Here is a 15,419-nt window from a genome sequence, read left to right on the forward strand (position 1 = left end):
ATCTTGCGTAACCAACTGTCTCCCTACTACCTCCACATGGATGGTCCAACACTACCTAAAGCTCAACATGTCCAAAACAGAGCTATCATCTTCCCTCCTCACAGAGCCATCACCTGCCCTCAAATCTCCCTCACTGTCAAAACCACAACAATTTCGTCAGTTTCCCAGGTCTCTGATTTATTCCTCACATTCAGTCTTTCGCCCTGTTCTGCTTTCTTTATCTTAGGGATAATGACAGAATATGCCCTTTTCTTATCCAAGATTCTACCAAAACTCTATCTGGCATTCCCTTCATCAATCTATCTGCAGCTAGACTGATCTTCCTCTCTAGCTGCTCCACATCTGCTACACAACTTCCATACAATGGATCCCTGTGTCCTCCAGAATCCAATTCAAATGAATCACCCTTAACTACAAAGCCCTTAACACCACCACCCTTTCATACATCTTAAATCTTATACCAAACCTCTGACCTGCATCTCGCCTCATCTCCGGTAACCACCTCTCACTCCCGCCTACAAGACTTCTCCCAATACACACTTGTGACGAAATGAGTTTGATAACCCTGTGAGCATGTCTCATTTCTCACATAATGTGGACTATAGTACTTTTTATAGCCTTTGCTGTTTGTTCCCCAGCTCACCAGACTACAACTGCATTGTCCAATAACATGTGGCTAAGGGGACATTGTAGTTCAGTGTACATATGTATATTGTTTATTGTATATTGATGACTTGAAGTAATGTTATTCATTGTCCTTAAACTGAAGCCAGGAGGGTTATGGGTAAAGATCAGGTGGTGTCTAGGATACAGGTGAGAGGGCTTGAGCTGCATTCATTCTCCCCCCTCCTTCCTCTACAGGAAGCATGGAACAGCTGGGGACCCTGTGACATCACAAAGTAGTGTAAGGGGTTAATTTTAGGAGGGGCTCACTGCTACCTTATCCTTGGAAGTAGGGGAAGCCAATTAAGCATCAATTGTTCTCCTTAGGACTAGTCCAGACGTTCTGTCTGCATCCCAGCAGGGGGCTTCTGTGAAAGGACATCTCATCTCCACTGCCCTGTCCAAGCCCCCTAGTCCTGCACTGGCCAATGGGGAAGTAGAATAGATGCAGGGGTTTGTCCAGGGAGGGGAAAGACTGTGGAAATTAGACCTGTGATATATAAGGAACAACTCCAGGGGGGAGGGGTGCTCATGCTTGGATTTCATTCAGGAAGGTGCAAGATGGAGTTTTGAATTGTCGTTTTCTAACTCAAGTCTATATATGCAGCTGAGAGGGATCCATGGGTCATGAAGTCTGGACAGCAGGTGACTATATCTCCTTAAGTTATTGGGGTAAGGGACAGATGATGTGGTAAATCAGCCTGGCATTTATTTACTGTGTGTACATAATATTGTAGTGTGATTTGTATGACAATAAATATACTGTTGTATGTTTATAACTGCATTTTGCCTGAGTGACCATACGAATCCTAGAAGGTACTGGGTAGCACTGGGCCAGATAAACCCGGTATCTTCACATTATTGGTGGCAAGCAGTGGGGTCACTCAGTCCCAGGTCCTATCTGGGTAGAGCTGCAGGGGAACTGTATCGTGATACATTCCAGGGCTCTGCAAAGCAGTTAGCACTAGAAACCAGTTACCACATTATCCTGAACTTACTCCTAAAGGCTTTAAGGTAGAAAGTGTCACGAAAAGCGTTGTGGGCTTTAGGCGAGGGAAGATGCCGTCTAAGTGCCGATTTGATAAGGGGAAGCGCACCCCGCCAGAGGAGAGCGGAAGATGGAACCGTGTCTCAAAGAGAGGAAATCACAGTGAGGTGATCCCTGGAAGTAAAATGGGTGTGAGCTCTAGGAACAAGAGAGCAGGTCACAGCCCAGTGTTGCAAAAGTTCCCAAAGGAAGGGATGAAGCAGTCCAGTACTCCCAGGAGAAAGGCGTACTGGGATGAAGGACTGTGGCAGTGTCTGCAGGATGGGGATATGGATGTGTTGCACCACCCCACCACAATGCAGCACATTTTGGATTATTGGGATGAGGAGTGCCCAAAGATTATTATGTGGGAAGGAGCCAGTCTACAGGAGAAATTGGAGAACCTGTTGGATGTGTTCCTAATGTTGAAAGAGGAGGCAAGTGCCTGTAATTTTCGGGATGAACCAGCATGGGATGATTTTACACATGAAGTTATTTGTATTATGCAGAATCTGGCCAAGGGAGAATCCAGATACAACAATAATCAGCAATACAAACAAGACGTAAAGGGACTATTACAGCACAGGGACATGCCTGATGAATCCCCTGCAAATGTATTAATAGAATCTGTCCCATTAGCAGATTCTACAGATCCACTAGAGACAATGAGTATGGAGGAGCTGATAGTGGAATGCCAGATCCGGGGTGTACCTTACCTGTACTGCACGCACATGGATATCCTGAAACGTTTGTTAAAAGATCAGGAGAATCCCATCAATGCCTTTAGTGTTTATAGAAAATGGATGCTCACTTTAGGTCCCCACATACCTCTCTGGGAACAAATGCAATGTCTGCAACAGAGTTTTGAAGAAGCAGAGGATGAGGTATGGCGGCAAGGATTTACGGACACTGAAATGTGGCAGGATCAGTGTTATCGAGTGAATACTGAAAAATGCCAATTGGAATATCTTTTATCACACTCTAAAAAGATGGCTGCTCAGTCTGTTAATCAGGGGGAGGTCCATCCCAGTGGATTAAATACAGTTGCCCAAGCTACTATCTTGGGGGAGACTGGAGAAGAACTGCTTGGTGAGGATGTTGTACCTCTGACTACTCAGAAAGGATTAGGAGAAATTCTCCCATTTGGTGACTTGGATGGAAAAGAGCTACCAAGTAAGTACCATGTAGTAGCATCTTCTGATAATTTGCCAGTGTTATTGGAACCTGAGACTGTGTCTGAGTTAGAACAGAATTACAGAAAAGACCAGTTATCCATCCCTGTTGTGCCTGAAAAGAATTTGTTTAATGAAGTAACGCAGGATACCGCATGTGTGCTCTCCGGGGCAAGTGATGTACAGCTTTACCCAATTGTGACAGAAGAGAATCATAAACTTGCGCAACATATGATCTCAGCAGAAATCATGTTTACAGACTGTAGGACAGAATTAATGGGAGAGGATAAAGGAATTGTCATGTCAGAGGCCACTACCATGGGGCCCTGGGAAAATTACACTTATGCCTTCCCCTATGCAGAATTGGCAGATGAGGAGATGTTGACTGAGTGGGTGTCTGAGAGGGCACCAGTACAGCAAGATTCACCAGCCCCACCAGCTTTGATGCATCGCACTCCAGCTCCAAATCTGGGAATCCAGGACCCAATACCAGAGGCCTGCACTGGACCATCCACTTTGCTTTGCTGCCAGGAGGACAAGTCTGTGTCCAATGAGGATTCACACTACCCCGATGCGCCAGAGGCGAGGGAAGTAGTGCAACAGTTGGATGTGGTAGCAGGGGAGGGGAGATGCACACAAACATACTTACAGGGGCACCCACATGTGGTTTGGGAGGGGGACAGAGGATTCCCCATAAGCAAAGAATTAATGGAGCCCCCACGCTTGCCTGCCACTGGGCAGTTGTCCCTTGAGTGTTTGGGGGAGGGGGGATTGGATCTTTGCCAGAAACAAACGGACAAGGAGCCAGAAAGTGTGCCTGCCACTTGGCAGTTTTCACTTGAATATGTGGGGGAGGGGAGCATGGTCTCCAGAAACAGAGGACAGGCCAAGGGACTATTTGCAGTTGGGCAATTAAGGGTGGATAAGGCACACAAGGGATGTTGGACTACAACTCTCCTACCATGGATGTGTGCACAGGAGTGGCCCAGTTTTATTGTTGTCTCATCTTATGACACAGGGCAGCATAAACCCCCACTCCAGCTGAGTGGGAAGATATGCCTGCAGCCATGGGACCCTGGTGGGAGATTGAGGAACTGTGTACTGCTGTCTACCTTGCCATCAGACCCAGGAGAAACCACAGCAGGCCAGAGATTTTGGACTTGGGGGAGAAAGGTTTACTTGGAGCAAGGGAGCCACTGGGGAACAAAGGCTAAAAAAAGTAGGGGAGGTATATGTGACGAAATGAGTTTGATAACCCTGTGAGCATGTCTCATTTCTCACATAATGTGGATTATAGTACTTTTTATAGCCTATGCTGTTTGTTCCCCAGCTCACCAGACTACAACTGCATTGTCCAATAACATGTGGCTAAGGGGACATTGTAGTTCAGTGTACATATGTATATTGTTTATTGTATATTGATGACTTGAAGTAATGTTATTCATTGTCCTTAAACTGAAGCCAGGAGGGTTATGGGTAAAGATCAGGTGGTGTCTAGGATACAGGTGAGAGGGCTTGAGCTGCATTCATTCTCCCCCCTCCTTCCTCTACAGGAAGCATGGAACAGCTGGGGACCCTGTGACATCACAAAGTAGTGTAAGGGGTTAATTTTAGGAGGGGCTCACTGCTACCTTATCCTTGGAAGTAGGGGAAGCCAATTAAGCATCAATTGTTCTCCTTAGGACTAGTCCAGACGTTCTGTCTGCATCCCAGCAGGGGGCTTCTGTGAAAGGACATCTCATCTCCACTGCCCTGTCCAAGCCCCCTAGTCCTGCACTGGCCAATGGGGAAGTAGAATAGATGCAGGGGTTTGTCCAGGGAGGGGAAAGACTGTGGAAATTAGACCTGTGATATATAAGGAACAACTCCAGGGGGGAGGGGTGCTCATGCTTGGATTTCATTCAGGAAGGTGCAAGATGGAGTTTTGAATTGTCGTTTTCTAACTCAAGTCTATATATGCAGCTGAGAGGGATCCATGGGTCATGAAGTCTGGACAGCAGGTGACTATATCTCCTTAAGTTATTGGGGTAAGGGACAGATGATGTGGTAAATCAGCCTGGCATTTATTTACTGTGTGTACATAATATTGTAGTGTGATTTGTATGACAATAAATATACTGTTGTATGTTTATAACTGCATTTTGCCTGAGTGACCATACGAATCCTAGAAGGTACTGGGTAGCACTGGGCCAGATAAACCCGGTATCTTCACAACACTTATGGAATTCTGGAATTCCCTGCCAGATTCCGAACAGACTCTCCCCCAGCCTTCAAATCTTTAAATGCTTTCTGCAAACCCCTCTCTTCATTGGAGTTGTCCCTACTCCCACCTATACTACCCACACTAATGCACCATCACATCTGTCCCAATCTTCACTCTCAGCCACATTCGCTCCACTCGTCTCTGCTGTGACTTCTTCCAATTAGTATGCAAGTTCTCTTATGAGCAGGGCCCTGCCTACCCTTTGTTTTCATGTCTGTATTTATGTTGTCAACCTTGTAGAAATTATACTATCAGAGGTGGGTGCAGGGCACTATTATTAAAGGTTAAGCCCCGTCTGGGACACCCTCACCCGCAGTCCTTCACTCAACTGAATGGAGTACCTCTCTATCGTCACTGGGGGCATTGCTACCCCCAGGAGCCTCCGAAATAGAGCATCTGAATATTGTGACATTAATAAATGTTTATCAGACTATACACAGACAATGTTATGTATTTATGATGAATGTAATTCACTATCCTGTTTAATTTGTTTATTACGTAAGGGAACATACCTACTAAACTAAAGTGTAATTCTAGAGGCTTAGGGCCTCATTTCAAACAAAACACAATTTCATGCTTGGAAGTGGGACGTGCTTCCAACTCTATGAGTCCCAGTGTTTCTGTGACAACGTGGGTTAATAAAACTTTTTGTAGAGCGTTTAAGGCATAAACGCCGAAGTATCATTGGCTCACCGATGCTGACAGTGCCCACTTACTGTGTAAATAAATGTGCTGACCCACAAACATTGCGAGTAGATAAAGACAGAGAGGAAAGTCCCTGACTGAGCCTCATCCCGGGACAGAGACTATGCCATGACTGCCATCATTCCTCAGGAGTCTATATACGGGCTATGGGGACTCTCCTGAACGTCAGAAGCCGCATCTGCAACTTGAGTTCTTGTTTATTAACAAAACCACAGGTAAATGAAATATTAATTTACTTAACTTTCTGAATTCTGTTACATGTCATAGTTTCTGTGTGAGTCTGTGAACGTGCTAGGCTGGATACACACTACTGGTTTTTCACCCGATTATCGGGCGAATTACACGATAAATGACTGTTCGGCCCGATATCGTATTAGTGGGTCCTCTCCAACGATCATGTTTTATCGTTCCAAAGCATATTGCATAATTTGACTTGATTTTATAAATGGACTAAAAATCTCTGTAAATGATGGAACAATGTCGTTCCAATTCTGCAGTGTGTATGTACTCAGGACCAGCAGTGCAGGCAGATCTCTATAGAGTTTACAAAGTCACAATATTTTCAGACAGGTCAATTGTAGGGATTTCAATTTCCTTTTCTAAAACGTAGTTTGTAAAATGTTTCAAAATTTGAGCACCATATTTTGTGCTCTAATTCCGAATGTTGGGGTGTAAACTGAAAGAAACAACAGAAAGGGACTAAAATAAGTTCTGTACTTCTGAGTAATGACTGAGACCCTGAGAAATTAATAAGAGTTATCATTAGGATTATCTTTTATTTATAAAGTGCCAACATATTACTCAGCTCTGTACATTAATTGGATTGAGATACAAACAAATAACATACAATGATATGAAACAGAAGGTAAAGACGACCCTGCCCAAATGAGCTTACAATCTAAGTGGTGGATGAAACACTCGATCCGTATAGTAACGGAATTACAACTACAGCTGTTGGTAGATATACATGTGGTTATACCGCTAATACTTGCCTTCAGGAAGTTGATGGATACAGGTACTGTGCTACCCCCTGGCTCTGGGCAGTTGATAACTGCATATACAGGGCTACTGCCTGGCTCTGGGCAGTTGGTAATTGCAGGTACAGCACTAATTCCTGGCTCTGGGCAGTTGGTAATTGCAGGTACAGCACTAATTCCTGGCTCTGGGCAGTTGGTAATTGCAGGTACAGCACTAATTCCTGGCTCTGGGCAGTTGGTAATTGCAGATACAGCTCTAATTCCTGGCTCTGGGTAGTTGGTAATTGCAGGTACAGCACTAATTCCTGGCTCTGGGCAGTTGGTAATTGCAGGTACAGCACTAATTCCTGGCTCTGGGCAGTTGGTAATTGCAGGTATAGCACTAATTCCTGGGTCTGGGTAGTTGGTAATTGCAGGTACAGCACTAATTCCTGGCTCTGGGTAGTTGGTAATTGCAGATACAGCACTAATTCCTGGGTCTGGGCAGTTGGTAATTGCAGGTATAGCACGAATTCCTGGCTCTGGGCAGTAGGTAATTGCAGGTACAGCTCTAATTCCTGGCTCTGGGCAGTTGGTAATTGCAGGTACAGCTCTAATTCCTGGCTCTGGGCAATTGGTAATTGCAGGTACAGCACTAATTCCTGGCTCTGGGCAGTTGGTAATTGCAGGTACAGCTCTAATTCATGGCTCTGGGCAGTTGGTAATTGCAGGTACAGCACTAATTCCTGGGTCTGGGTAGTTGGTAATTGCAGGTATAGCACGAATTCCTGGCTCTGGGCAGTAGGTAATTGCAGGTACAGCTCTAATTCATGGCTCTGGGCAGTTGGTAATTGCAGGTACAGCTCTAATTCCTGGCTCTGGGCAGTTGGTAATTGCAGGTATAGCACTAATTCCTGGCTCTGGGCAGTTGGTAATTGCAGGTATAGCACTAATTCCTGGCTCTGGGCAATTGGTGATTAAAGTTACAATTACTGTATTGATTACAGGCATTCCTTGAAAGACGCATTACTGGAATGGTTTTCTGTTCTATAAACAAATAGTAGCTTCAATTATACAGGGAGGAAAATGGGTATGTATAGAATAAGCAAGGGCTCTTCATAGTGATAATCAGAATTTTAGGAGCCTCTATTATTTTCTCTTTACTTTCTTATATTATTAAGCATTTATTGCATGACAACCCCAGAGATTACAATACGGATAAGCTATGCTACCTCAGAAACAAAAGGATGTCTGCAAGGCTGATTTTAGTGTTCCTGTGATAGAATTGGCTAATAAAGCTTCCTGAAACAGCTTTAAGGCATAAACCACAAAGCATCATAGTTTCAGTAACAGATGCTAGCAGTGGATGATTATGTGCAAATGGCACTAAAATGTCGTGTGCAAAGCTCATTATCATTAATCACATCTATTTTAAACTGCCTAATTAACTGTATTGGGACTGACCCAGAAACATTGGGTCTGATTCATTAAGCAAAAGTAAGCAAGTAAGGCAAAACCATGTTGCATTGGAGGGGAGGTAAATGTAAAATGTGATGGCAGATTTATCGTTGGGGTAGCGCATGTCCTAGATTAACTTTAAATTTCAGTGTACAAATGAGCTATCAAGTATTTGTGTGCTACATGAAAAAACAGCCAGCATTTTCCTTATGTACAAAATAATAAACTCATTTGCACCCCTTGCATTGTAACATGGTTTTGTCCAGAAAACTTGAGTAAGAAAACTTACTCAATTTTTTGCTTAACTTTCCTTAATGAATCAGGCCATTGTGAGTACATAAAGGCAGGGTGGGAAGACCTCAATGGAGCCTCATCTGTAATTAGATTGCTGCAGGACACGGTGGCTCCTTACAAATCAATAATAATATTCTTTGCTTGCTTGTAAATCAAATAATGGATTATGATGACTGGATGTTAGAAGCTGGATCTGCAATTTGTCTTCTTAGTAAGAAATCATCAGTAAAAGCTTTGTTTTTTCAACTTTCTGAATTCTTTGACTAGTGATGGAATCTGATTGGGTGCGTGTGCGAGTCCCTCTGTGACTCTACCAGAATCCTTTGCAAAAAATAATTGCTTTACACTTAGCAAGATATATAACTTCCGTCTATTTTTTTAAAAAAAAAACGTAATCTAAACACTTTCTGTAACTAATACTGTTCATGCTTTTTTCATTGTTTTTAGGTATTTTAAAAGTTGTTTGAGAATGTTCTGGAAGCGAATCCTTGAACCAACAGGACTATTTTAAATAAATCAATTCTACTATTACTAAATCATGGGAATAAAGTGCATAATTTCCTGTACATCATATATATTCCAAAGGCGCAGAATGGGAAAGAGATTGGAACATAGAAATTACGATAACTTTATTTATTCACAAGGTATAGCTGCTACATAACTAGCATTTAAATATGTGATTTCGCATAACGAACGTTTCACACCTGTTCCTGTTCTGTGTGAACCGTCAAATGCTCAACAAGCGCTGTATTTTCTCTAAATAGTTCTCCAGATACGGAACACTAATATGTCTCCTTTCCAGAATGACTTTCCTGATGTCTGACAAGCTGGGTGTAATGGACAAAAAAATCTCCACATTCAGAACAAGAGTATGGCTTCTCCCCAGTGTGGATTCTCTTATGCCTACCAAGGTTTGAATTTAAGCTGAAACATTTCCCACAGTCAGAGCAGGAAAATGGTTTCTCCATGGAGTGTATTCTCCGATGTGAAGCGAGAGTCGATCTTCTATCAAAATATTTCCCACAATCCGGACATTCAAATGGATTCTGTCCTGTGTGACTTGATTGATGCACCAGAAGATGTTTGTACCTCTTAAAACTTTGACCACAATCTGAACATGAAAACGTATTATCCTCTTTGTGAATCCTCGCGTGTCTAATAAACTGGGACTTTTGAGTAAAGCATTTTCCGCATTCGGAACAAGAAAACGGCTTTTCCGCTGTGTGATTTGCCTGATGTCTGATAAGCTGTGTATAATGGATAAACAATTCTCCACATTCAGAGCATGAATATGGCTTCTCTCGTGTGTGGACTCTCTGATGTTTAATAAGATTTGAGCTAGTGCTGAAATATTTTCCGCACTGAGAACAGTAAAATGGTTTTTCCCCTGTGTGTATTCTCTGATGGATAGTAAGGGTCGTTTTTCTGTTAAAACATTTCCCACATTCAGAGCAAGAGAAAGGCTTCTCCCCTGTGTGACCCATCTGGTGGATAGCGAGATGGACTTGTTGGTTGAAACATTTCCCACAATCCGAGCATGTGAATGGTTTTTCTCCTGTGTGAGTTCTCTGATGTATGAGAAGCTGAGACTGGTAAGAAAAACACTTCCTACAATGAGAACATACATGCGTCTTCTTCCCTTTGTGAGCTGTGAGATGTTCTTCAAGATCTGACTTATAAGTGAAACATTGCTGACAGTCAAAGCATTTAAATGTGAAGTCTGTGGTCATTGCAGACTGGTGATATTTAGAAGGTGAAGCAGCACAAATTTGATCATCTTCAGTATTATTACTTCTTTGTAAGCCAGTTTCCCCATTCAAGTGTTCAATAAAAGGGGTATATGTACTATGTGCGAGAGTATGTTCCATGGATGTATACATGTCAGTGTCTGAGAGATTTTCTTCATCACATGAATCAGTTTCCTCATTAATAAAAGAAGGTGTATATTGTGTATGATCTGTGGGTGTATAAATGTCAGTGACTGTGAGGTTTCCTCCATCACATGTGGCTGATTCCTCCTTAATATCAGTAGATGTATATTGTGTATGATCTGTGGGTGTATAAATGTCACTGTCTGTGAGGTTTCCTCCATTACATGAGACTGATTCCTCCTTAATATCAGTAGATGTATATTGTGTATGATCTGTGGGTGTATAAATGTCAGTGTCTGTGAGGTTTCCTCCATCACATGAGACTGATTCCTCCTTAATATGATTAGATGTATATTGTGTATGATCTGTAGGTGTATAAATGTCAGTGTCTGTGAGGTTTCCTCCATCACATGAGACTGATTCCTCCTTAATATCAGTAGATGTATATTGTGTATGATCTGTGGGTGTATAAATGTCAGTGTCTGTGAGGTTTCCTCCATCACATGAGACTGATTCCTCCTTAATATCAGTAGATGTATATTGTGTATGATCTGTGGGTGTATAACTGTCAGTGTCTGTGAGGTTTCCTCCATCCCACGAGACTGATTCCTGCTTAATACGAGGAAATATGTAACATCTCTGGCTATAGTTATTTACACCTTGATCTTCTTTTGTAAATCCTTGTGATTTAATAGGGGTATGAAATCTTCCGCAGGTATTTCGGTCAGAAAAATCTGCTGAAAAGAAAGAAGTAAATGTTTGATGTGTCGTTAGTAAGCAGATCCCGCATTACATGTATATAACAAAGTGTTTGCACACATGCTGATGCTGACGTGATATATAGATAAACTCATGGAGAGTTAACCTCCTCTTACCTGATGACGTGAGGATCCTGTGATTGTCCATCATCACGTCCTTGTACAGAGCACTGTCTCCTTCTAAACACTCCCACTCCTGCATGGAGACATAGACAGTGACATCATCCACCTTATAGGACCCTGACACACACAATGATACAGTCATCACCCAGACACATCCCCTGGTGTTACTGTATAATGTCCCATTCCAAGCAGTCACCTCTCCAGTCAGCAGCTGAATGATCTTGTTGGTCAGTTCCAGGACCTTCTGTTAAATTCTTTCGCATAGGCCTGAACTGTCAGAGCCATACAAGAGTTATCTTGTGAGTTTCACCAGTGGATTATGGACAAAACAATAACTGAAATGCCTCTTGTCCATATGAACAGCCATGTCCGTCCATCTGAACAAAATGTTATGCTAAAATAAAGAACTCAAAAAGGGCTAAAAAGTTGGACTAAAAAAAATTTTATACTAATCCCTATTACAGCAAGGATGAAACAAAATGTTCTGATAGTATGGGCCTATGAGTAAAGAATTTAACAATAAAGCGTCATTTTTTCTTACAAGCCCCGTCTATCAGTACAACTTACAGAGGCATGCCAAAGTCAGTCCTGTAAATAGGGTGATCAAAAAAACAACATTGAAATTTAAATGAAATAACATTAACAGGAAACCAGAAGACTGAAAGATGCTTAATATGAAATTAAGTTTCCAACATTTTAAAAATACATGTTGATGTGACCACATAGATTCCTAATCTGTTTGTTCCCTGAAGGCACGCGCATAGGCCATGAAGATTCTACCGTGCAAGAAGTACTCTACTATCTGGATAACCAAAAATGATCATACCTTCTGGATGATAGGTAAGTCAAGTTGGATAACACCAAACTGTTGCTAGAGGAAGCAACAAAAAACAAAAATCATGGAGTTGCTCCGGGAGAGACACTGTTGTGTTCTCTAGGTCTGCTACCAGAAGCAAGTAAGGCAATCAAGGGCAATAGCAATGAGACCATCCTTTACCTGAGTCTGTCTAACCACCACTGGAAGAATAGATATCTGGAAAACACATACCCTCAGTTGAGGTGCAAGGAAGTGCCTAGAGCATCAACGAATGTTGATCAACAAAGGTCTTTCGCTGTAATTAATATTCTGTCCATAAAATTGTAGTGATCACTGAGAGAAACCTTTAAACACTTTGTAAGGGATAAAACAAGTCATGTTCTTTGAACAAGACTAGCCAAAAGCTTTCCCTTTTCTTGGCAAACATAAACAGAGTTAAAAAGAGTTCCTAATAATGTTGTATAGACTGAACTGGCACTATCACGGGGGGGCACAGGAACAGTTCTGGAAAGGTCTGCGCTAGGATTGGCTCCAAGGAAGAAAATATGACACAAATGTTGGATGGATAAATTAGGAAAACTGTGCTAAAATATGTGAAAGAACCAGGGATCCTGGATGTCTGATAGTTAACATTATGAAGCATCCTCTGAAAACGGAGACCCCCATCCATCGTTGTTGTTTGTAGTGGCAGGATTGTGTTGTTGACCGAAGACTTCAAAGACAAGCCGAGTGTTGATTGTAGTGAACAAAAGAGACGAAATTTGTCCATCTGCCCTTGAATTACTCGAGCATATATTCCTTGAAGAAAAAAGTTGCTTTATCCTTCAATGAGTTCGTAAAGTATTGGATGAAAGACACAGCCAAGAAGGTATTCTTAAGTGAAATGCAACAGCTTGTTTTTGATGCAACATCTGCAGATCATAAGTGGAGTCATTATGCCCCTATACTGACGTTAAGGCTTGCAAATAAATGGGCTGAGAGTTGGGTCAATCAATTAGAAAGGAAAGTGTGTCGGCCAGGTGGAGAACGTCACCAGAAGACAGAATGTTGGATGGACATACGTTTTTCAAAGACATGTTTCAATCCAGTCGTCCGTCACAAGGGTAAGAGAACTCAAAACCTCCATTAGCAAAATGGTTGGAAAGTTGGGATATAAAGCAATCTGTCATGGGTGATTTAGTCAATTAAGCTAAATTAAGGAACAGGTAAGATGTTCTTCATTAATGTTTGGTTGGACTGTTTCCATTTCCAATAGCTTGAGAGACTTCTAGAACGTACGTCCAAACCTCAGTCAAACATAGAAAGGGCAGAGGACTAATACTGTATTTCCAGTTGGCTATACCTTCTCTTAAGCAGCTGTTTAACTTGATCCATCTAACTAACCCAAAGTGTTTGGAATGAAAAGTAGAATCAGAGTTGAAGGGATAGAACCTTTGGTGAAATTATATCCTCTGTAGAAAAACTCTCTGGTAAAGATTAATTGGATACGACCTCTCTTTGTGATGTATCGTTCCTGCCGGCAAAATTAAAGTTATAGTCTGCTGCAATACTGATTTGAACCAATAAGGAAACTCTAACAGTTGAGGATCTGCAATTAATAACAGATCTCTCCAATAGGCAGTAAGGAGACTGCTGCAAATACAGTTGTTCATGAGCACAAAGCAGCCATAAATCAAACTAGAAGAATATATGGACTTGTACTGATAACAATATGGAGGCAGGATTTTCTTTCTTTCAAATACCATTGCAGAGACGTGATGTTGAGAATACAATGCAAGTAGTTGAGAAGAGGCCAATTTCTAGGAAAGTAGTTTAATTTAGTGTACCGATGATATGATATGATACATAAGAAGACTGCACACTGTACTAAGGGTAGGGATGCAGGGAAAACAGTGATTCCATCACCGCTCCAGTCATGTTCCTGTTTTATTAATAGAGATAAGAGTGATGTTACTGTGTCATTCACCGAACCCTTCATCTCTCCAGCAAGATACCTACTTATCAATAGAGATAAGAATTAGTGATAAGTCAGATCTCTGTTTTAATTATATACATACATATAATTATATAATATATATATATATATGTAATGCTACTGCCCTTGATAAAGGTGCCATGGGAGCATCGAAACAGCCATTGGGTATTACATAACATACACTATGATGAGCTCCGTTTCATCAGTGCCAGCATAAGAGGAGTATACTGTGAAATAATTATACTGCTCATTTGTCTTTTTTGACTTGCTGCTGAATTGTTTTTATCTGACTCGCTGCTATAGATGATACAATGGAACAACTTCATTCTGGAATTTAAAAATAATAATAAAGTTTATTTTTATTTGGAGTGCTGGGTTACAGTCTTGTTTGACAGGATTATACAATATATATATATATATATTTATATATTTATATATATATATATATATTTACACACACACATATACATATACATATATAATGCCACTGTGACATTCCCATAATCCCTCACCTCTCCAATCATGTCTGCTTTTTATTAATAGTGATAAAACTGAAATCATTGTGACTCTCCCCTATTGATAGGTTTATATTTCCTGTGACCAATGGTATTGTAGCTGCAACCTGCACAATGCAGGCAGAGAGTCCACGTGCGTGTGTGTGAGGACCATTCTCATCAATACTTGGATAAAGAAAAACAATAAAAAATGCAACATATATTATTTCAATATAGCAATCTGACTAGAAGTTGTACTATGCTAATATACAGACTTACAGAATCTGAACGGATAATGAGAACTACACATGGCGTACAGAAAAAGGAAAGCAGTATTGTGGAGATCACCCTATATACAGAATACCAACATATACTGAGAATTACTTACAGTATAGAGAATACGAGAAGTGGCACTGTGCTGTCCGTACACGCAAAACAAGAACAGATATAGAGAAGTGCTACTGTGCAGTAGTCCACACATATAGAATAACTTAGATAAACAGGAATCAGGTTCAGTATTTTGGGAAGTTGGATCATACGATGTAACAAGAAAAAACAAATTAAAATAGAAAAAAAGATTTTCACTGCCAGAAGCTTTCAGGAACTTGGGGGGAGTTGACAGTACCATGAAAGCAGAGTCTGTTGTTAATTATGTCTCCGATCTACTTTATTAAACTAAGTACAATTACAGTGCTCAAGGGCAATATGTAATACAAGTAACAGATATAGATAGTAACAAATACATGCTATAGCTGGTGACATTATGAAGGAGGAGGCTCAGTACAACCATCTGCAACGTTCATCCCCCTAATACACAATGCAAGTAAATCAGCTCCCAATACT

At 41.4% G+C, this 15,419-nt stretch overlaps 1 protein-coding gene across 1 annotated transcript; it reads right to left on the reverse strand.

Moving 5' to 3' along the window:
- Positions 1–8,920: 8,920 nt before the first annotated feature.
- Positions 8,921–11,361, reverse strand: LOC142159836 (uncharacterized). The gene is made up of 2 exons (XM_075214627.1): positions 11,285–11,361; positions 8,921–11,146 (listed from the first exon to the last, which is right to left on the reverse strand). The coding sequence occupies exons 1-2, from the start codon at positions 11,316–11,318 to the stop codon at positions 9,321–9,323; spliced, it is 1,860 nt and encodes a 619-aa protein (XP_075070728.1). The 5' UTR covers positions 11,319–11,361; the 3' UTR covers positions 8,921–9,320.
- Between the last annotated feature and the right edge of the window lie 4,058 nt (positions 11,362–15,419).

This window comes from Mixophyes fleayi, chromosome 6, assembly GCF_038048845.1.
Source record: "Mixophyes fleayi isolate aMixFle1 chromosome 6, aMixFle1.hap1, whole genome shotgun sequence".
NCBI lineage: Eukaryota > Metazoa > Chordata > Amphibia > Anura > Limnodynastidae > Mixophyes > Mixophyes fleayi.